This window comes from Gigantopelta aegis, chromosome 15 (genome assembly GCF_016097555.1).
Source record: "Gigantopelta aegis isolate Gae_Host chromosome 15, Gae_host_genome, whole genome shotgun sequence".
In the NCBI taxonomy this organism is placed as follows: domain Eukaryota; kingdom Metazoa; phylum Mollusca; class Gastropoda; order Neomphalida; family Peltospiridae; genus Gigantopelta; species Gigantopelta aegis.
In genome coordinates this window covers 40,431,807-40,455,716 of record NC_054713.1, presented here as the reverse complement: position 1 = coordinate 40,455,716, position 23,910 = coordinate 40,431,807, and the positions used below count along the sequence as shown (strand labels likewise).

The 23,910-nt window shown below is 37.4% G+C and overlaps 1 protein-coding gene across 8 annotated transcripts in view; it reads left to right on the top strand.

The window, feature by feature from the left end:
• LOC121389972 (basement membrane-specific heparan sulfate proteoglycan core protein-like) overlaps positions 1 to 23,910 on the top strand; it is a 299,120-nt gene that overhangs the window by 206,556 nt on the left and 68,654 nt on the right. For all 8 annotated transcript variants that reach the window (XM_041521661.1, XM_041521663.1, XM_041521660.1 and 5 more), the window contains 15 exons: positions 675 to 758; positions 1,503 to 1,648; positions 2,491 to 2,602; positions 3,433 to 3,546; positions 4,422 to 4,549; positions 4,857 to 5,005; positions 7,119 to 7,195; positions 9,160 to 9,300; positions 10,201 to 10,383; positions 11,750 to 11,848; positions 13,356 to 13,439; positions 15,366 to 15,484; positions 18,514 to 18,625; positions 20,995 to 21,108; positions 21,952 to 22,079. In XM_041521661.1, the coding sequence (XP_041377595.1) occupies positions 675 to 758; positions 1,503 to 1,648; positions 2,491 to 2,602; positions 3,433 to 3,546; positions 4,422 to 4,549; positions 4,857 to 5,005; positions 7,119 to 7,195; positions 9,160 to 9,300; positions 10,201 to 10,383; positions 11,750 to 11,848; positions 13,356 to 13,439; positions 15,366 to 15,484; positions 18,514 to 18,625; positions 20,995 to 21,108; positions 21,952 to 22,079 (1,790 nt within the window). The remainder of the gene's footprint in view (positions 1 to 674; positions 759 to 1,502; positions 1,649 to 2,490; positions 2,603 to 3,432; positions 3,547 to 4,421; positions 4,550 to 4,856; positions 5,006 to 7,118; positions 7,196 to 9,159; positions 9,301 to 10,200; positions 10,384 to 11,749; positions 11,849 to 13,355; positions 13,440 to 15,365; positions 15,485 to 18,513; positions 18,626 to 20,994; positions 21,109 to 21,951; positions 22,080 to 23,910) is intronic.

Genomic DNA, 23,910 nt, shown 5'->3' with positions numbered 1-23,910 from the left:
CATTCTAAGAGGATTGCTAACATAATACATGTCCCCTGCAATTTTCATATCTCCTAAGTTAAAATGCCAGGGCCCAATTTCACTAAACATCGTAAGCCTAGTTTTGCAAGTAAACATAAATCTACGTCTAAACCACGATTCTTATTACAACTAAGAGAACACTAATATAGTTTGAAGTACACGTGTTTCATTTTGTTTTGTCCTTGAGTGGATCCATTATCAATAATGATGTAATTTTCTGCGTGAAGTAGATAACAAACACTTGCGAACTTACGATGTTTTGTGAAATTGGGCCCAGAACTCTTATCAAAAACAAATGCAAATACCCATAAACGTCAAACTTGATCTGTCACTGTGTATGGTAAAGCTATAAACACTAAATTTCAGTGGTCTCTAAACTTAGGATAAATGAGATCTGCTTTGCTTTTCAAGCCCTTCAAAGTAAACAAGTTGTAATATTTCAAAGTCTAGGTGCTTGACTTATTATTTTTGCTAATAAAATGATGTCACATGGACTATTTTCTTCTTCTGGGGTAGACAGTTAAACACTGTGTTTCCAGGTTAATTACAACTTAGTTATAACTACATAAGTTAATGTTACATGCTTAGCTATGTAAAAACAATAGTGGTGAGAGACCTGAAGGATTCTGAAGGTAATTTGTGTTCACTTTCAGGGAAATGGCATCACACTTTATCACCGAGTAGCGGAGGATTTGAATCCATCTTTGACTAATGATGTCAGGATACGATTGGTTGAGGTCAGTTCTATTTTTAGTTATTGGGGATTACCCTGATTTTTATTTTTTTATTTAAACTGAAAGTAAAAAGAAAAGTAATAAAAAGTAGTTTAAATTCTGATGGTGGTGATGTTACAACTTGTACTGAATACTGGCAGTTGTTATGTTAGATTTTGTATTGTATTGTAATGCAATGGCCATGAATGTTAATTATCAATTTTGGCAAGTCCAATATTTTTCTGGTCATCCTGGTGTTAAGTGTGCATTTTATGTGAAACTAAAAAAGTACATGTCTGCATGTGCTTCAGAAACTTGAGAATCAATGACTTAATACATCCAAAATCTTGTTGCTTTTATTTGTCTGAAGTCATCTTGGATTTGGAGTGACAAAATATAAATAGTGACATTATATTAAAATTAGAAAAATGTTTTATAATTAATATATACAGAAATATTGTAATACATCTTTTGTACTGTTAAATTGGGATCACAGTAACAACATATAAACGGCTCACAAATGTACTTTTTTTTTAGATAAATGTGTGTTCATGTTGTTCTTGTTCCAATATTTTTTCAAAAATAATATTTTCTATGTAATAAAAAAAAATTCATTTGTCTAAAAAATTCTGAAAATGCTTAGAAACTGATGATATACATACATTTTGTACTGCTAATTACAAAATGTAAAAACCCCACCTAATATTTTAAAATGTGCTGAGAGGTCATTAAACAAACATGCCATTCCTTTCTTTAATTGCTGTGCAGTCTGCCTGGGACCGGAGTGACGGGCCACGGCGTGGAGACACCCCGATCTCAGAGTACGCGTCGCGGGAAGACCTGATGATGGTTCTCGAAAACACTACTTCCATCCTGATCAGAGCACGATACGATAACCAGCAGACCACTGTCAGGTAACCAGGGGTTACTAGGATCAATCCCCATCAGTGGGCCCATTGGGCTATTTCTCGTTCCAGCCAGTGTACCACGAGTTTCCTCTCCCAATATCTAGGTGGTCCTTAACCATATGTCCGATGCCACAAACTATTTGATTGGTTCCTGACGTGGCCATTTGGTTTAACGTGAAGCGCATAAACCAGTCTAGAGGATGTTTTTCTGCTCAGTCTGGCTAAACACAGCCCAGGTGTTAAACACCACTGCTAAAGGCCATGGTATGTACTATCTTGTCTATGGGATGGTACATATAAAAGATCCCTTGCTACTAATGGACAAATGAAGCGAGTTTCCTCTCTAAGACTGTATGTCACTTTTAGTGACATCATCCAGTTAGAATAGAAAAAAAAATTGTTTTGCTTAACGACACCACTCGAACACATTGATTTATTAATCATTGGCTACTGGATGTCAAACATGTGGTAATTTGACATATAGTCTTAGACAGGAAACCCATTAGTAGCAAGAGATCTTTTATATGCACCACACCACAGACAGAATAGCACATACCACGGCCTTTGATATGCCAGTCGTGGTGCACTGGCTGGAATGAAACATAGCCTAATGGGCCTACCGACGGGGATCCATTTAGAATAGCGTAAATCATATAACCGCAGAAAATGTGTATTTATGTCACATTGAGTGGATACAGGTGACGTGTTGTGATGTTATATGATTGCAAACTCCAAGAGATGAAATATAATTCATATTTGATCAAACACATGAAATATGTTCTCTGTATTTCTATATGTGTGATGTAGTCCATTATAAACTGATGATGATGCTGTTGTTGTTTACACAGAATCAGCAACGTGTTGTTGTCGACTGCTGTTCAGCAGAGCACAGGACTCGGACGAGCGGAACTTGTAGAAGATTGTACCTGTCCCACAGGATACACCGGATTGTCTTGTGAAGTAAGCAAACTGTTCAGTATCAATGAGAAGGGGTGTCCACTCTGTGGTGAACTCTTCTTTGAATATTTATAATAAAATTATCTCCCTTTAATGTATAATTGTTTTTGATGAGATTATCTTTCTCTGAATGTTTATGATGTCATCTCACTTTAACATGTTTATGATGTCATGTCACTTTAACATGTTTATGATGTCATCTCACTTTAACATGTTTATGATGTCATCTCACTTTAACATGTTTATGTCCTCACTTTAACATGTTTATATCATCTCACTTTAACATCTTTATGATGTCATCTCACTAACATGTTTAAGATGTCATCTAAATTTAACATGTTTATATCATCTCACTTTAACATGTTTATGATGTCATCTCACTTTAACATGTTTATATCATCTCACTAACATGTTTAAGATGTCATCTCACTTTAACATGTTTATATCATCTCACTTTAACATATTTATGATGTCATCTCACTAACATGTTTAAGATGTCATCTAACTTTAACATGTTTATATCATCTGACTTTAACATGTTTATGATGTTATCTGACTTTAACATGTTTATGATGTCATCTCACTTTAACATGTTTATGATGTCATCTCACTGTAACATGTTTATGATGTCATCTCACTTTAACATGTTTATGTCATCTCACTTTAACATGTTTATATCATATAACTTTAACATCTTTATGATGTCATCTCACTAACATGTTTAAGATGTCATCTAACTTTAATATGTTTATATCATCTCACTAACATCTTTATGATGTCATCTCACTTTATCATGTTTATGATGTCATCATTTGATGTCTGCTTCTTTCTAGATATGTGCTGCTGGGTTCTACCGAGTGCAGCGAGGTCGTTACCTAGGAGAGTGTCTGCCATGCCAGTGTAATGGACATTCTAACGACTGCGATCCTGTTTCTGGAACATGCAGGGTAATTACAACTACATTTCATTTCATTTCAACTTATTTTTTTTCTCATATCCAATTAAGGTTCAAGCATGCTGTCCAAGACACACACACCTCAGCATTCTGGGCTGTCTGTCCAGGACAGAGGGTTAGTTGTTAGTGGTTAGTGAGAGAGAAGAGAGTGTAGTGGTCTTACACCAATCCACTAAGTCGTTAAAACTCGTTCTGGGTGGGAGCCGGTACTGGGCTGCGAACCGAGTACCTAACCTACCAGCATTATGTCCGATGGCTTAACCACAACACCACCGAGGCCGGAAACAACTTCAATTTACTAATGCAAAATATAAACACACCTACAGTTCTAATAAAAATGTCTGTTGCTCTGTTTGTTAGAAATATTATGGCAACCATCTTTAATTTGTACTAAAAAGGTGATCTTAAACTGTATAGATTTTTCTAGACTTTTAGTGTAATAATTCTGGAGACCACTAGTAACAAAACTGAAAAAAAAATCTAGTGCTGTTTGTGGTGGGTTTATCATTATTATTTACTGAACTATACATGAGATAAGTTATCAAGCATTTTTGATTGTATATGTGGGCCCATTGGGCTATTTCTCGCTGCCAGTGCACCACGACTAGTACATCAAAGGCCGTGATATGTGCTATTCTGTCTATGGGATGGTGCATATAAAAGATCCCTTGCTGCTAATTGAAAAGAGTAGCCCATGAAGTGGTGACAGCAGGTTTCCTCTCTCAATATCTGTGTGATCCTTAACCATATGTCCGATGCCTTATAACCATAAATAAAATGTGTGTTGAGTTTGTCGTTAAATAAACCATTTCCTTGATTGTATATGTACATGTAGATGTTTTTAACACAAAAATGTATTTATTTCAGAATTGTCAGCACAACACTGGTGGCCCCCTGTGTAACGTATGTGCCGAAGGTTATGTGGGTGATGCCCGGCGAGGAACCACCGGGGACTGCCAGCCATGCCCCTGCCCTCTCACCATTCCATCCAATCAGTGAGCTATTTCAATATCTGTGTGGTCCTTAACCATATGTCCAATGCCATATAACCGTAAATACAATGTGTTGAGTGCGTCATTAAATAAAACATTTCATTCCTTCCCTTACTGCTAATGGAAAAATATAGCAGATTTCTTTTTAAAACATTTCCTTCCTTCTTTTCAAAACTATATGTTAGAATTATCAAATGTTTGACAGCAAATGGTCAATGATTAACAAAATCAATGTGCTCTGGTAATGTCATTAAATAGAAACAAACTTTAGATTTTAACTTGGAGCTTTTTTCTTTTTTGTTATTCTCAGGTTTACCCGCACCTGTGTTATAGAGCATGACAACTCCATCAGGTGCACCAACTGTCCACCGGGCTACATCGGCAAAAACTGCGACCGCTGTGATGAAGGTTACCATGGCAACCCCAATGTGCCAGGCGATAGCTGCAGAAAAGATACATGTGAGTTAATACTGCTGAACGTAACAGGCTTTTATTTTTATTTTATTTTATTTTATTATTATATTTTTTTTGCTGTAGAATTGTACAAATTGGATGGTGTACTTCTTGCTCTTTAACAATTTTTTTTTTTTTGTGTGTCATTCTTAGTTTTGTCTCACCGTTATTATGTATTGACTTTACTTGTTGAGTGAGACCTGCCAGTGAAAATGTTTACTGTGGTGTGAGACCTTCAGTTTTGTTATCCGGGCATTTCGGGAATAAAGAGTTCTACGTGCAATCGCCATGTTTGATGTGTGCTCTCTACAAAATACGATCAATTAAGATAGTTAACAAGTGTTAACCAATACATAAAAGTTATAGAATAAAAAAGTGAGATATAAATATTGCTTTTCCAATAACAGTGACTATGACAAATTTTGTGTTAAAAGCCTGACGCTAAAGTAGTTCACATTTAGATCAGTTTCTCACAAATTGTGTCCTAGATCAGTGAAACTTGGTATGTAGATGCATCTATGCATGTTCATCACAGCAGATCAAAACACTTTATGGTAGACGAGAAATAGAGGATACTCCCCGAGTGTCTTGTGATATCATAATTTATCAGCACGAGTTGATAAAAGTATGAAATCGGAGACTTGCTAAGGATTTTTATACTTTTATCAATGATTGCTGATAAATTATGATATCACAAAACACAAAGAGGGTATTCTTTTTATCATCCATTATCATTCTTTTCATTTGCGACAATTGTAAACAATGTCAGTAATGTGGGTTGAATGTCACTATATTTGGCAGCGGTAGACACATTAACTAGCAGAACGACACTGGTGTGACGTCACTAATGATAGGTTTAGCGCTGAAACATACACAGTGACGTAACAAAAGAAGTGATGTCTCCTAGAAGAATATCACAGGAGATATCGCAAAATATAGTGCCAGCGATATCTCCTTCAAAAGCCTTTAAAGGTAGGGTCAACTCAAACAAGAGCTTTATGTGTTGGAAAGGTGCATACCCTGGACCACCAACACATACTGACACTTTAGCAAATGAAAAACGCGTAATTTTAAAGTTAATAAAAAAACATGATTATTCCTGCTAACTGGGGGCAGCCATTTTGTTTAGTTTTTGTGACATCCGGTGGGATAGCTTGGGGCGAAGTGATGTCAGCTCCTGACCATCTCCTGTATGTACAGTGTAAACAAAAGCAGTAATTTTCGACAAGGTGCTTCTCTTTGATCAACCTGACTTGTAAAACTGCATAAATGATGTAATAATATAATAAACTATTTAACTAAATATATTTCAAGTTGCATTAATGGAACAAAATGGGGTTATAGTATTTTTCTCTGTTAAATAATCCGAAGGGAAAATGTACACTATTAGGCCTATTGATATGTTACATTGGAGCAAAAACGACAACCCACGATACCCAAGTGATAATTTTCTTTTCTTTGGGACTACGTAATAAGTCAGTTCTGTGGTTTTAGATGGAAAAGTCTACTTAATCAATAGTTTTACCACGACAACCCACGATATTAACTGTTTTTTTGCTGTTCACTGGCAGATAATAAGTGCAAATGAGATTTTCGATTTGATCCTTACCTTTGTTTGGCACCCAATAGCAGTCCTTGGTTTTTGAAAATTATAGGCGAGTGAAAAATCGCAGACCTCAGTATGCTAAGGCGAGTGAAAAATCACTCTCCAAAATAAATAAAACAGGCAATGTAGCTCCAATTGGATTTTGACTATTGTCTATTAAACCAGTATTTCCCGATTTGTTCAAGACAGAGAAATACCAGTTTAACGACTGCATGGAAGCCACTGCCATGTTTTTAATTTTTATTGTTTTAATAAAAGGACCTTCCTATCAGCTAAATGAGCTATGAAAACTGTTGATTTTTGTAAACAGTGGGAATAAATACACCCATCTATTTTACGTGCGCCGTTTGTTGAGTGTAACATGCGCTGTTTTTCACACTCATCAGATTGAAATTACATGTGCGCTGTATGAGCGCGATTGCACCTGCACACCTTAAAAAGCAAGGTCTGCAATAGCCGATGCGTATTTTGGTGCTGGGGTGTCGTTAATCATTCATTCATTCCTTGTTACAGATCCCGAAGATATCTGCGATCCAAGAGGCAGCTTATCAACCCAGCCAAACCCTGTTACAGGACGCTGCAGCTGTCGTGTATGTATGCATAGTAGTAGTAGTCGTCAGCTTCAACGTCGGCGTAGTAGTAGAGGGGGCGGGACGTAGCTCAGTGGTAAAGCGCTCGCCCGATGTGCGATCGATCTAGGCTCGATCTTCGTCAGTGGGCCCATTGGACTATTTCTCGTTCCAGCCAGTGCTCCACAACTGGTGTAACAAAGGTCATGGTATGTATTATCATGTCTGTGGGATGGTGCATATAAATTATCCCTTGCTGCTAATTGAAAAGAGTAGCCCATAAAGTGGTCACAGCAGGTTTCCTCTCTCATTATATGTGTGGTCCTTAACCATATGTCCGACGCCATATAACCGTAAAATAAAAAATGTGTTGAGTGCGTTGTTAAATGAAAAAGGTTAACTGTACATAATAAAATGTTATTTTTTGTTAACAAGAGGATGGTTGTCAGCATGCACAAATTAGATGGTAAAATATCAATATTAATATTAGGTTAGGAATTATATATTCTTTGTAATTCTGTATCCAGCAACAATGTATTTAAAATTGCTGACTGCCATTTGTTAATAACATCTCTGGTCTCTCTTCTCTCTGTCTCTGTCTGCCTGTCTGTCTGTCTGTCTGTCTCTCTCTCTCTCTCTCTCTCTCTCTCTCTCTCTCTCTCTCTCTCTCTCTCTCTCTCTCTCTCTCTCTTGCTCAGTCTTATAAATATCATAGAAAGCATTAACATATTTAAATACAGGGCTAGAAATGAAAAAAAAATCTACATGCACCAAGTGCATGCTGAAAAAAAAGTTACATGCACCATTAAAATTCTGCATGCACCAAAAATACGGTAAATCCTGTTGATTCTTGATCAAATTTGAAAATTTCACCCAACATAAACGCCTTACAGAAATCTATAATAGGCCTATTACAAAAACGTACGAATATTTGTGTTTTGTATTAAGCAAGTTATCAACTTTTTTAACTCAATAAGATCTGTTGGTATAATATAAATTAGCCTACGGAATTCGACGAGAAGTTGCGATTGAAATAATCACTGGCTGACTTTGAGTCAACTACGCGAGTAACGCACCTGCACGTTCGCAATCATCTGATTAAGTGCCCATATCTGAGGTCAAAAATGTTCAAGGCAGTTACGGTACTTTGTATCGATCACAGATCTGGCGGAATTCAATTTGTCAGTGACCACAACAACTGTGTTATGCGCGTGGATACCCCAAAGTCGGTCTCGACCACCTTCCCTAATACCGTTCACGGATATAACCGAGATATTGCTGGCAATTTTCACAAATATATTTCACGGAAATGACCGAAAGGGCGCCATTGTTGAAAGTAGGATTATGGGATACAAAATGGATGCGCCCCATAAGATAAAAGTTATCATTTTCATGTGGCGAACAGACTACGAAATTCAACAACTTGAGTCTGAATCTGGTAGACAACAGGATACTAGTATACGCAATACACAGTACTTGAAAAATATTAGCATGCACTGCGTGCACCCAGTTTTAAAAGTTACATGCACACGCAAAAATCAGCATGCACCGGTGCATGTACTAACACTGCATTTCGAGCCCTGAAATAGCATATTTTGTTTAGATACTATTGTTTAAATATGTACTTTGTAAGGCAGTGACCACGGCTCCCCAACCTGTTCACTGCCTATGTTCTGGGGGCAATAAATCTTTTTTTTTAAATAATTTAAAAAAATAACATCTCTGGACTGACCACTCTAGACCGTATTGTAATAAACAAAATATCTTCTTTTTTTCAGTTCTTTTTTTTAATTTTCACTAGAAACTTTGGCAAATCCATGGTTTGGTATGGGGTTTTTTTAATGAATAACCTAAATATCATGTCTCTTTCTTTCAGTTAATTTTTTGTAATTTTCACTAGAAAGTAAGCAAGTCCAGGGTTTGGGTGCCTTGAATTATCATTTTTGTTATGATAAATCCTAACACATGTTTCTTCTCTGTTGCAGCCAAATGTGGATGGTCTGTTTTGTGGCTCGTGTCGATCAGAGACGTTCTACCTATCTCGAGACTACCCGTATGGCTGTATCGCCTGCTTCTGTATGGGAGTCACCCAGATGTGTCAGAGCACATCATGGAACAGAGCTCAGGTGTGTTAAAACATGCCCTCATTTCTTTATTTGTGTTGAAATCTGCCCTCATTCTTTACTTGATACTAGTCCATATGGCTGTATCGCCTGCTTCTGTATGGGAACCACCCAAATGTGTCTAAACATATCCTAGAACAGAGATCAGGTATGTTAAAATATGACTTCTTTTCCCTCTTGAGTTGAAATTTACCCTCATTAAAAACAGTTTTTTCTCTTAATGTACTGAAACCTAACTTAATTATTTAACATTACATATGCTCTTATTTCTTCTTTGTGTTGAAATATGCCCTAATTCATTAACTTTAACTATGTCTTAATTTTTTCCTATACACTTTAAACATAACCCAGTTTTTTTAAAGCTTTAAATTTGCCCTCATTTCTTTCTTATATTAAAATATGTCCTCATTCATTAAGTCTACCCTTGTTTCTGAGCATTTCACTGTTTGTTAAAAATGTTCCATTTTCTCCATCCAATACATATGTTATGGTTTTGGTTAATAACTGATGATTAAGTAATCAGTTTGCTCTAGTGGTGCCATTGAACAATTTAAAAAAACATTTCTTTCATTTCTTTATTATGTTGAAAGGTGAGATGTAGCCCAATAGTAAAGTGCTCACATGATGCGCGGTCGGTTTGGGATCGATCCCCGTCGCTGGGCCCATTGGGCTATTTCTCGCTCCAACCAGTGCACCACGACTAGTATATCAGACCATGGTATGTGCTATCCTGTCTATGGGATGGTGTAGATAAAAGATCCCTTGCTGTTAATCGAAAAGAGTAGCCCATGAAGTGGCGACAGCGGGTTTCCTCCCTCAGTATCTGTTTGATGCCATATAACAGTAAATAAAATGTGTTGAGTGCATCGTTAAATAAAACATTTTTTCTCTCTATTCCTACAGATTGGCACATCGTTCCTGTACGAGCCTGCCGGTTTCAGTCTGACAGACATGATGCAAAAGGAGATGATAGACCATGGCTTCCAGGTGAACCGGAACACGCGGGAACTCACGTACCGTGGATTTGGAACTCTTAGAGACAACATCTACTACTGGCGCCTACCTGCACGCTTCCTTGGGGACAAGGTGAGAGTATTGTTTGAGTCATCTACCGGTCCAACCGGAGGGGACTAGGTTTCATCTCCATCATTCTGTCTGTCTGTCTGTCTGTCTGTCTGTTCATGTCTGTTTGTTCATGTCTGTCTGTCTGTCTGTTTGTCTGTCTGTCTGTCCATCTGTTTCTCACACATGTAGGTTTTCAGACATTTTGTTCACAATGCAAGATATTGAGAAAAAAAATTTTGTGTATAGCTTTATTAGATACTGTTACAGATCAAGTTTGACTTTCATGGTGATTTACCCATTTTTATACGCCTGTCTATGATTGGTTGTATTATGGTATGGCGTTGTCCATCCGTCCATCCATTCGTATGTACGTCCATCCGTCCATCCGTCCATCCGTATGTTAATGTTTTCTTGTCCGGACCATATCTTACATACAGATGCATACAGGACCATCAAATCTCACATGTAAGAACAACTTGGGATGGCGGTGTGTCGCGTACTTTTTCTAGATCACTGTGACCTACTTTTCATGGTCTACTTCACATAACAGTAAATCCTTGTCCGGATCATATTTTGCATACAGATGCATACAGGACCATCAAATTCCATCCCATTGCAAACATTTCAAATAATTAGAATTGAATCATATCTGTCACATATTCATTAATATCTGTGGTTTTCCATCAAACTCCAAACGGGCATATCATGTACCTCACTGGTACTCTTGTTCACAGCGAGTTTCCTCTCTCAATATCTGTGGTCCTTAACCATATGTCTGACGCCATATAACCGGAAATAAAATGTGTTGAGTGCGTCATTAAATAAAACATTTCCTTCCTTATTATAGAAGCCAGTGCACCACGACTGGTATGTCAAAGGCCATGGTATGTGCTATCCTGTCTGTGGGAAAGTGCATATAAAAGATCCCTTTCTGCATTAGGAAAAAATGTAGCAGGTTTCATCTGTTGACTATGAGTCAGAAATTACCACGTTTGACATCCAATAGCCGATGGTTAATTAATTAATGTGCTCTGGTGGTGTTATTAAACAAAACAAATTTTCTTTTTTAATTATAGAATTTACATTTTTGTTTGCTTATCTGACTATTTGTTTTGTGATCTGTTTATTTCAGATGTCATCATTTGGAGGCATTTATTATAGAATTTACATTTTTGTTTGCTTATCTGACTATTTGTTTTGTGATCTGTTTATTTCAGATGTCATCATTTGGAGGCATTTATTATAGAATTTACATTTTTGTTTGCTTATCTGACTATTTGATTTGTGATCTGTTTATTTCAGATGTCATCATTTGGAGGCATTTATTATAGAATTTACATTTTTGTTTGCTTATCTGACTATTTGTTTTGTGATCTGTTTATTTCAGGTGTCATCATATGGCGGCTTCTTGCGCTTCACTCTACGCTATAGGCCAGGATCAGATGCTTCATCTGTTAGCCTGGTGGAACCCGTGGTGGAGATTTCTGTAAGTGCATCACAAACAGTTCCTCTACGGAGTGTATAGAAATTGGTATTGTAAGAGTCAAAGACAGGAGTCATTCAGTGTTTTGGGGAGGTTATGTACTTTTTAAGTTTATATATATAGTGAAACTCCTCTAAACCGGATACCCTCAGGACCAAGTAAAAATGTCCAGTATTAAGAGGTATCCGGTTTAGAGAGGTTCTATTCTCCTGTTTTGAGAGAATTCACTGTATTCTAACTTAGGCCCAAAAAAGAGAGAAAAAGTCTGTCTCTGGTCAGATCAAAGTTCCAGAATTGACATGGCGATGTGGCTTTTTTTTTTCTTTTCTTTTCTTTTTGACCAGCCTCGGTGGCGTCGTGGTTAGGCTATCGGTCTACAGGCTGGTAGGTACTGGGTTCGGATCCCAGTCGAGGCATGGGATTTTTAATCCAGAATCTGACTCCAAACCCTGAGTGAGTGCTCTGCAAGGCTTTATGGGTAGGTGTAAATCGGAAAGAGTAGCCCATGCAGTGGCGACAGCGGGTTTCCTCTCAAAATCTGTGTGGTCCTTAACCATATGTCTGATGCCATATAACCGTAAATAAAATGTGTTGAGTGTGTCATTAAATAAAACATTTCTTTCTTTCTTTCATTTCTGTTTGTTTAAAAACATGGATTTCACTGAAAAGGTGGGTATCTTTGATACCGAAATACAGGCATGGCAGAAGCAAGTAGACATTGAGGGGGCTGACACATTGAGGGTGCAAAACAAACTTTCTAGGGGGTTCGGGGGTATGCTCCCTCATAAAATTTTGAAAACTAGATGTCCAGAAATGCAATTTCCTGCATTCTACAAGTAAAATTTATCTCTGCCTTAAGATTACTACTACTAATATTTTTGATTCAGAATTATTGGGGGGGGGGTAGCCCCCAGCCCCCAGCCCCCAGCCCCCTTGCTCCATCGTGCCTTAAATAAGGGGCATATTTAAATTGAAATCAGAATGCACATCCTAGTTCATGCGCGATGACATTTTGGCTCCAAATGTGGTTTTGCGTCATAGCAAGAAAAGCCTGGAAAAAATGGACGTCATACTGCCGGGGGGGGGGGGGGGGGGGGATGCTGACAAGGCACACGGACCAGAAACCACAAATTTAGCTTGTTTTGCCTTATGTGAAATCAAAAGTCGATGGGTTGATTCAAACTGATTTTAACCAATGATTGATGATCTAATTCCATCTGGAAATATTTAATCTTTAGTCTTTGTTGGCATTTTGCTGTTACAGGGTAATGACATCACCAATCATTGGTAGTGAAATTCCATCCAGGGATATTTTCTGTTCAGTTTTTGTTACAGGGCAATCTAACCAACCTTGAATGATGTAATTTCAGTCCAAGATATTTTTCTGTTCAATCTTTTTCTCTTTTTTTTGTATTTTGCTGTTTCAGAGTATTTTATCACCAATGATTTGTGGTGAAATTCCATCCAGAGATGTTTTCTGTTAAGTTTTTGTGATATTTTCTTGTTACAGGGTAATGACATCACACTGGTACACAGAATGGATCAGCAGTTTCCAGCCAACACCCAGAAGTCTTTCCAGATACCCATGTATGAGGTGAGACTTTATGTAGAAGTCTTTCCAGATACCCATGTATGAGGTGAGACTTTATGTAGAAGTCTTTCCAGATACCCATGTATGAGGTGAGACTTTATGTAGAAGTCTTTCCAGATACCCATGTATGAGGTGAGACTTTATGTAGAAGTCTTTCCAGATACCCATGTATGAGGTAAGACTTTATGCAGCAATCTGTCCTGGGCCAGGGCGGGACGTAGTTCAGTGGTAAAGCGTTCGCTTGATGCGTGGTCGGTCTAGGATTGATCCCCGTTGGTGGGCCACAACTTCACAACTGGTGTAACAAAGCCTGTGGTATGTACTATCCTGTCTGTGGGATCGTGCCTATAAAAGATCCCTTGCTGCGAATCGAAAAAAGTAGCCCATGAAGTGGGGACAGTGGGTTTCTTCTCTCAATATCTGTGCGGTCCTTAACCATATGTCTGACGCCATATAACCGTAAAAATACAATGTGTTGAGTGCCATCGGTCTACAGGCTGGTAGGTACTGGGTTCGGATCCCAGTCGAGGCATGGGATTTTTTTAATCCAGATACCGACTCCAAACCCTGAGTGAGTGCTCCGCAAGGCTCAATGGGTAGGTGTAAACCACTTGCACCGACCAGTGATCCATAACTGGTTCAACAAAGGCCATGGTTTGTGTTATCCTGCCTGTGGGAAGCGCAAATAAAAGATCCCTTGCTGCCTGTCGTAAAAAGAGTAGCCTATGTGGCGACAGCGGGTTTCCTCTAAACAAATCTGTGTGGTCCTTAACCATATGTCTGACGCCATATAACCGTAAAAATACAATGTGTGGAGTGCGTCGTTAAATAAAACATTTCCTTCCTTCCTTCTTCCTGTCCTGGGTCACATTCCATGAAATAATGGTAGATTTGGATGATAATAGTGACATGAGATCAGTTATATGCCTCCAGTGATTTTCTTCTGGGTGCAAACAACAGTCTTCTCCATCAAGGGGGTGGGGGGGGCGAGATGTAGCCCAGTGGTAAAGCACTTGCTTGATGCACGGTCAGTTTGAGATCGATCCCAGTCAGTGGACCATGCCTTGGGCTATTTCTCACTCCAGTCAGTGCACCACAACTGATACATCAAATGTGTGTGCTATCCTGTCTATGGGATGGTGCATATAAAAGAGCCCTTAAGAACTTGCTCTGGGTTGGAGCCGGTACCAGGCTGGGAACCCTGTACCTACCAGCCTGTAGTCTGATGGCTTAACTATTGCGCCACCAAGGCCAGTACCTGATCTCTAACCTATTTGCATTTTCCCATTTTTCAATAGACTGGTCTGGAAATCCTAACAGCCGATGAGTGGCTAGAAACTTCCTTTGCCCTGTGACATCATTAACTCTTCTGTTTTTTCTCTCCTTTGCTCTTATCCCTGTCTAGCGCACGCCTGATGCGCAGTTGGTCTAGGATTGATCCCCATCGACGGGCCAATTGGGCTATTTCTCGTTCCAGCCAGTGCACCACGACTGGCATTTCAAAGGCCATGGTATGTGCTATCCTGTCTGTGGGATGGTGCATATAAAAGATTCCTTGCTACTAATGGAAAAATGTAGCGGGTTTCCTCTCTGTGACTGTGTCAAAATTACCATATGTTTGACATCCAGTAGTCGATGATTAATAAATCAATGTGCTCTAGTGGTGTTGTTAAACAAAGCAAACTTTGACATCTCTGTATAATTTTAATACCTTTTGTCATTTATTTTTAATTTATTTTCAAACTCTAACCTGACATCTAACCTATTTGCTTTTCCCCATTTTTCAATGGACTGGTCTGAAAATCCCAACAGCCGAGTGGCTAGAATTTGCCCTGTGGGTATTCCACCTCCAGTGACATAATTAACTCTTCCGGGTTTTTTCTCTCCTTTACTCTTATGTCACTGTCTATCTCTAATTTTATTTTTCAGCAAAATTGGTTCCGATTGGAGGGTCAGCCTGTAACTCGTGAGTTCCTGTTGATGACGCTCGCCGATGTGGACTCCATCTTGATTCGAGCCACATACACTGACACCACAGATGAGGCTGCGTAGGTTAATTGATAGATTGGCTTTTTCGATTATTTTTCGTAATAGTGTTTTTCAGTTATTTTTGTTAATAGTGTTTTTTTAGTTATTTTTGTTAATAGTGTTTTTTTCACTTATTTTTCTTAATAGTGTTTTCTTTTCACTTATTTTTCTTAATAGTGTTTTTCAGTTATTTTTCTTAATAGTGTTTTTCAGTTATTTTTCGTAATAGTATTTTTCTGTTATTTTTGTTAATGGTTTTTTTTCAGTTATTTTTCATAATAGTGTTTTTCAGTTATTTTTATTAATAGTGTTTTTTTCAGTTATTTTTGTTAATGGTGCTTTTTCAGTTATTTTTCGTAATAGTGTTTTTCAGTTATTTTTGTTAATAGTGTTTTTCAGTTATTTTTGTTAATAGTGTTTTTTCTGTTATTTTTGTTAATAGTGGGTTTTTTCAGTTATTTTTCTTAATAGTGTTTTCTTTTCAGTTATTTTTCTTAATAGTGTTTTTCAGTTATTTTTCTTAATAGTGTTTTTCAGTTATTTTTCGTAATAGTATTTTTCTGTTATTTTTGTTAATGTATTTTTTTCAGTTATTTTTCATAATAGTGTTTTTCAGTTATTTTTCTTAATAGTGTTTTTTTTCTGTTATTTTTCTTAATAGTGTTTTTTACGTTAATTTTTTTAGTTTTTCTATTATTTTTGTTAATGGTGGTTTTTTTCAGTTATTTTTCGTAATAGTGTTTTTCAGTTATTTTTGTTAATAGTGGTTTTTAGTTATTTTTCTGAATAATGTTTTTTCAGTTATTTTTGTTAATGGTGTTTTTTTCAGTTATTTTTCATAATAGTGTTTTTCAGTTATTTTTGTTAATAGTGTTTTTCAGTTATTTTTGTTAATAGTGTTTTTTCTGTTATTTTTGTTAATAGTGTTTTTTTTCACTTATTTTTCTTAATAGTGTTTTCTTTTCAGTTATTTTTTTTCACTTATTTTTCTTAATAGTGTTTCAGTTATTTTTCGTAATAGTATTTTTCGGTTATTTTCGATTAATGGGTTTTTTCAGTTATTTTTCATAATAGTGTTATTCAGTTATTTTTCTTAATAGTGTTTTTTTTTTCAGTTATTTTTCTTAATAGAGTTTTTTAAGTTAATTATTTTAGAGTTTTTCAGTTATTTTTGCTAATGGTGTTTTTTCAGTTATTTTTAATAGTAGTGTTTTTCAGTTATTTTTGTTAATAGTGGTTTTTAGTTATTTTTCTGAATAATGTTTTTTCAGTTATTTTTGTTAATGGTGTTTTTTCAGTTATTTTCATTTGATTGGCTTTTTCTTTTATTTTGTTTGATATTGTTATTTAGTTAATTGTTTGATAGTTATTTCCAATTGTTTTTTTACAATCGTTTTTCTGTTACTTTGTTTGATAGTGAGTTGTTTTTGTTTGATAGTTTTTCCAGTTATTTTGAATATTAGTCTTTTTTCTGTTATTTTGTTTGATAGTCTTTTTCTGTTATTTTTTTTTATAGTGAATCTTTAATATTTTGTTTGATAGTATTTTTTAGTTGTTTTCTTTTTATAGTTTTGTTTTTGTTATTTTATAATATTTTGTTTTAAAATATCTTTTTTCAGTTATTTTTGTTTCATTGATAAATTATTTTGTTCTTGTGGATTGAAATATTTATAAGAGTTGTTACACAAAAACCCCTCAAAACAAACTCCCAAAGAACAAAACCACATTTGTATTTAATATATTCTAAAATTTGGTCTGTTTGTACCAACAGTGTGTATACAATTTTGGTTTTCAGTATAAGTGACGTAACACTATTTGTCTTATGGTGTAACAAATATAAATGATGGAGTGACAAAAACAGAGGTGTGAATGGAGTGAGAACATGGCCCCCACGGTTCTCCTTCTTGCTATGCCAGTGCATTGAAATAACTTATTAGAGAAGAAGAAGAAGAAGTTTGTTGTGTTTAATGACACCACTAGAGCACATTGATCAACTAATCATCGGCTATTTCCCTAATGCAGCAAGGGATCTTTTATATGCACCTTCCCTCAGACAGGAAAGCACATACCACGACCTTTGACCAGTCGTGGTGCACTGGTTGGAACAAGAAAAACCCCAATGGATCCACCAAGGTGGTTAGATCCTGTGACGCAACCACCTCAAGCGAGCACTCAATCGACTGAGCTAAGTCCCACTCCTTAACTTATTAAGAGTCATTACCAAACATTAGGCCCGGAACAGACTTCTGGCTATCCATCCAGAGCTCGGCCCCGGGACAGACATGTTTGACGCTCTAGTGGCAAATGAGCAGGTAAATAATCTACCCGAACCCGAACCAAAAAAGGATGGGATGTAGCCCAGTGGTAAAGCACTTGATGCACAGTCATTTATGATCGATCCCCATTGGTGGGCCTATTGGACTATTTCTCATTCCAGCCAGTACTCAACGACTGGTTTATCAAGGGTCGTGAAATGTGCTATCCTGTCTGGAATAGTGCCTATAAAAGAAAGAAAGAAATGTTTTATTTAACGATGCACTCAACACATTTTATTTATGGTTATATGGCATCAGACATATGGTTACGGTCCACACAGATTTTGAGAGGAAACCCGCTGTCGCCACTACATGGGCTACTCTTTCCGATTAGCAGCAAGGGATCTTTTATTTGCGCTTCCCACAGGCAGGATAGCACAAACCATGGCCTTTGTTGAACCAGTTATGGATCACTGGTTGGTGCAAGTGGTTTACACCTACCCATTGAGCCTTGCGGAGCACTCACTCAGGGTTTGGAGTCGGTAGCCTATAAAAGATTACTAATGGAAAAATTTACTGGGTTTCCTCTCTAAGATTATACATAAGAATTACCAAATGTTTGATATCCAATAAGCTGATGATATTAATAAACCATTGTGCTGTAGTGGTGTCATTAAACAAAACAAATAACTTTCATTACTCCCCCAAAATAATGAATCTTCCATCGTTGTATTTAACATTGTAAAATATGGTCTGTCTGTGCTAAGTGTATGACACCCATTGTTTGTTTCCAGTATAAGTGACGTAACACTGGACATCGCTGAGGATCGATTTACAGGCCAGGACAGGGCGTATGCAGCAGAACAGTGTGTCTGTCCACAAGGATACAAGGGATTGTCCTGTGAGGTGAGCTGTAATTTCTGTGCTTTCATTTATTTTTATACATCTCTCTTTGATTAGTATTGTTAGTATATAAGTCCATCAATACGTCCATTCGTAAACTTTTCATTTCCAGAGCATCTTTCTTATCAATTCAAACTGTGCGTTGCATTCCATAACTAGGTCACTGCGACCAACCCTTCATGCAGTTCTGAACAGTAAAGAAAATCATTGTCCTTATCAATTCATATAAGATCATCAAACCTGGCATGGAAGTACATGGAATACAGTGTATCCTATGCTGTATCTAGGTCACCATGACCTACTTTTGATGGGTGTATCACTCTTGTTTTCATTTATATTTAATTTCATGCTTCTGTATAATAAGGGGGTGGGACGTAGCCCAGTGGTAAAGCATCTGCTCGATGCACGGTCGGTCTGGGATCGATCCCCGTCTGTGGACCCATTGGGCTATTTCTTGTTCCAGCCAGTGCACCACGACTGGTATATCAAAGGCCGTGGTATGTACTACCCTGTCTGTGGGATGGTGCATATAAAAGATTCCTTGCTGCTAATTGAAAAAAAAAAAAAGAGTAAAGTTTCTTTTATTTAACGACGCCACTAGAGCACATTGATTTTTTATCTTATCATCGGCTATTGGACGTCAAACATATGGTCATTCTGACACTGTTTTTTAGAGGAAACCCGCTGTCGCCACATAGGCTACTCTTTTTACGACAGGCAGCAAGGGATCTTTTATTTGCTTCCCATAGGCAGGATAGCACAAACCATGGCCTTTGTTGAACCAGTTATGGATCACTGGTCGGTGTAAGTGGTTTACACCTACCCATTGAGCCTTGCGGAGCACTCACTCAGGGTTTGGAGTCGGTATCTGAATTAAAAATCCCATGCCTCGACTGGGATCCGAACCCAGTACCTACCAGCCTGTAGACCGATGGCTAACCACGACGCCACCGAGGCCGGTAAATTGAAAAGAGTAGCCCATGAAGTGGAGACATCGGGTTTCCTCTCTCAATATCTGTGTGGTCCTTAACCATATGTCTGATGCCATATAATCGTAAATATAATGTGATGAGTGCGTCGTTAAATAAAATATTTCCTTTCTTCCTGTATAATAAAATAAGGTTCAAGTATGCTGTCCTGGGCACACATCTCATCTGCTTGGGCTGCTTGTCTGTCCAGGATAGTGAGTGTGTGGTTAGTTGTTAGTGGTTTATTTAGAGAGAAATCAGTGCTGTGGCCTTACACCTACACATTTCTTGCTATGGTATGCATTGCAGTCTGTTTATTTTTATTTCTGGTTTATTTCAACGATTGTCTGTTATTTCTTTTACGTTCATTGGGCTATGAAAAAAAAAAATCGTCCGCAAACTGTGTGAATCGTATGACGTTCCCTGACGATGTAATGTTTACATTCATTGAGAAATGAACAAAACTCACGTTGCTACGTCTGGACCAATGGGATGACGTTATATTGCAATGAATTTAACGGAAATTTAATTATTTTCCCAAAACACTTCTACTTTTCTTTTTCTGTCAAATAAAACTGAAACTATTTACAAAAAATAATGTTCATGGAGGCTTGGAAGGACTGTAGAATTTTATTAATTTTCTTCTTTTCCATTTAGGGCGAGACGTAGCCCAGTGGTAAAGTGCTTGCTTAATGTGTGGTCGGTTTGGGATCGATCCCCATCGGTGGGCCCATTGGTCTATTTCTCATTCCAGCCAGTACACCACGACTGGTGTATCAAAGGCCGTGGCATGTGCTATCCTGTCTGTGGGATGGTGCATATAAAAGACCCCTTGCTACTAATGGCAAAATGTAGTGGGTTTCCTCTCTAAGACTATTTATCAAAATTACCAAATGTTTGACATCCAATAGTCGATGATTAACAAATCAATGTGCTCTAGTGGTGTCGTTAAACAGAACAAACTTGAGTGAAAGCGAGTTTGATATGTTTTTAAACAACGAGTTGTCAGATAAATGGTATCTAATGGATACAAATGTATTATTCTATTTCTTACATATCCTCAAAAACCAGTTTTTAAGCAAATTTTAACATATTTTTTGACTAAAAGTCATTTACAGCCATTGTACTTGTAGCTGACTTATGCATCGCAGACACGTGAATGTCAGGTTAACTATACGTCACAATGTAATCGATTTCCATCGTATATTTTTTCATTGGAGGTATGACACTGGCGACCTGGTCATCACCTAGGAGCAGCTAGTTGTATGTCTTGAAATTGTTAACACACGTACTTGTGTTAACAGCCATGTGTAACCAAAAATAACGCATGGTGTTCTCACCAACGGGTGTGTAAGAAATGCATTTAACTCTACTGTTTGTTTGTTGTTATTTTTTGGTGTTTAGGACTGTGATACTGGATTCACTCGATCTGGCGGTGGACTCTATCTGGGACTGTGTGTCGCTTGTGAATGTAACGGCCATTCCACAGAATGTGACCCCGAAAATGGTGTGTGCACGGTAAGTAGTCAAACCGAGAATGGATTATCCATGGTAAGTAATGACCCAGAGATTGGTGTGTGTGTACAGATACTGTCTGGATGAAAAAGAAAAACACATGTTACTCAATAGTCACTGAGTAAACATGATATGTTTTAAATTTAGTTGTGTCCTTTTTTCTATCAGGAAAAGTCCCTATATTACAAACAATTACTGGTAAATGTAGAATCACGTTTAAAAAAATTAATTAAGACGACTAATTTATGATTTGATTTTATTCAAATATATTTCAAATTTACATGTACTGCCAAATTTATTTAATTTTTAATAGTTTAAATGTGATTAACTAAAGAGCTCTTGAAAACTAATTTTGAATGTTGAAGCATGTAAAAAGTTCTTGAAATTCGCCATCCATGTTCTGTAGGATCCATGTAAAATTTCTTGTTAATTCTGTATGCTGACCAATCCTATGTCTTCTTGGGCCACTGCTGACAGAGTGTTCTGCCCAGAGGAAGTCCCTTATTTCAATCCAACTTTAAATCAGTGTCTCCCCACACCACGATTGGTATATTAAAGGCCGTGGTATGTGCTATCCTGTCTGTGGGATGGTGCATATAAAAGGTCCCTTCTACTAACGGAAAAATGTAGCGGGTTTCCTCTATGACTGTGTCAAAATGACCAAATATTTGATATCCAATAGCTGATGATTAATAAACCAATGTGCTCTAGTGGTGTCGTCAAACAAAACAAACGTTTTTTCTTTTTTTAATTCATTGAAATCCACTAAAAACAATTTAACATAATTTTACCAGTGGCTAAGAAACATTTGAGCAGACATGAAAGAGTTATTTATCTTTTTTCTAGAATTGCCAACACAATACTGAGGGAAAACATTGTGAGAGGTGTGTGGCTGGTTTCTATGGTGATGCCACCAGGGGGCGTGTTCATGACTGTCAGAAGTGTCCTTGCCCCTTGACAGAGAGACCCAATCAGTAAGTATTAGGGTTCGTTGTCATTCAACAATTCAGTCATTTTATTTGAGGTGCATGGTCAGGAATTGCAGCACAGGGAGGTCTAGACTGATGATGAGCTCAGTTTTTTGGAGGGCTTCAGTCATGTTCCCCCCCCCCCCCCCACCACCAAATATATTGGGGGAAATTTTTTGCTTGAGCGAGTGCACTTGTTTTAATTATAATTTGACTTGATTTTTGTGTTTATATCCCCAATTAAGGTTCGAGCGTGCTGTCCTGGGCACACATCTATCTTGGCTGTCTGTCCAGGACTGTGGTTAAAGGCCCAGAATACTGTTATTACTGTTATTAGTGAGCCAGAAGTTTGTGTAGTCCATACTTGGATGAGGGGTAACAAAGCAGAAATCAAGGTTCTAAAAGTTGATCAATTTTTATTTCATATCAACTTTTTTTTCGTGCTTATATCCAATTAATATTCAAGCATGCTGTCCTGGGCACACACCTCAGCTATCTGGGCTGTGTGTCCAGGAGACATCTCAAGCCTCATATTTAATAATGTTAAAAGGACTTTTGAAAGGTTTTTTTAAAACAAAAAGAATATATTGACTTGTTTCTTTTTCTATCTTTTTCTGACATGCTTACACATAAATGTTGTTCATGGATTTTAAACAAAGTAAGTATATTTTAAATAACATTTTCATTCTCGACTTAACTTAGGGTATATATAATTTATCTTGGTTCACTATGATTTATTGTTACATTAGGGCCGAATTTACAAACCCTGTTTATGTCTTACACATGCGTAACTACATACATTTGTATATTTACAATGCTTACACACCTGTGTTTAGTTTGTCACCCAATAGCCGATGTATTTTTCATGCTGGGGTGTCGTTAAACATGCATTCATTCATTCATTCTGGGGCGGGACGTGGCCCAGTGGTAAAGCGCTCGCTTAATGCGCAGTCATTTTGGGATCGATCCCCGTCAGTGGGTCCATTGGGCTATTTCTCGCTCCAGCCAGTGCACCACATCTGGTATATCAAAGGCTGTGGTATATGTTATCCTGTCTGTGGGATGGTGCATATAACAGATCCCTTGCTGCTAATCAAAAAGAGTAGCCCATGAAGTAGCGACAGCAGGTTTCCTCTCTATATATATCCTTAACCATATGTCCGACGCCATATAACCATAATTGCAATGTGTTGAGTGTGTCGTTAAATAAAACATTTCCTTCCTTCCTTCATTCATTTATTCACCTGCATTTAAGAAAAAACATGCTTCGTAAATTTGGGCTTAAATGTTTGTAATCTACATACATACATATTTAATAATAAAAAATTGGGAGTGACATCTATCTCAGTGGTTAGAGTGCTCGCTTGAGGTGCTTAAGACATGAGATCGAAACTCGTCAGTGGACCTATTCTCTGATTGGATTTCTCCCATCCCAACCAGTGACCCATGACAGGTATATCAAAGGCTATGGTATGTGATGTCCTGTCTTTGGGGAAAAGTGCATATAAAAGATCCCTTACTGCTAATGGGAAAATGTAACGGATGACTATTTGTTAGAATGATCAAATGTTTAACATACAATAGCCAATCATTGATAAATTGGTGTGTTCTAGTGGTGTTATTAAACAAAACAAGAAGAAGAAGTTTGTTTTGTTTAATGACACCACTAGAGCACATAAGCATCAGCTATTAGATGTCAAACATATGGTCATTTTGACAGTCATAGAGAGGAAACTCGCTACATTTTTTTCATTAGTAGCTAGGGATCTTTTATATGCACCATCCCACAGACAGGATAGCACATACCACATCCTTTGATATACCAGTCGTGGTGCAC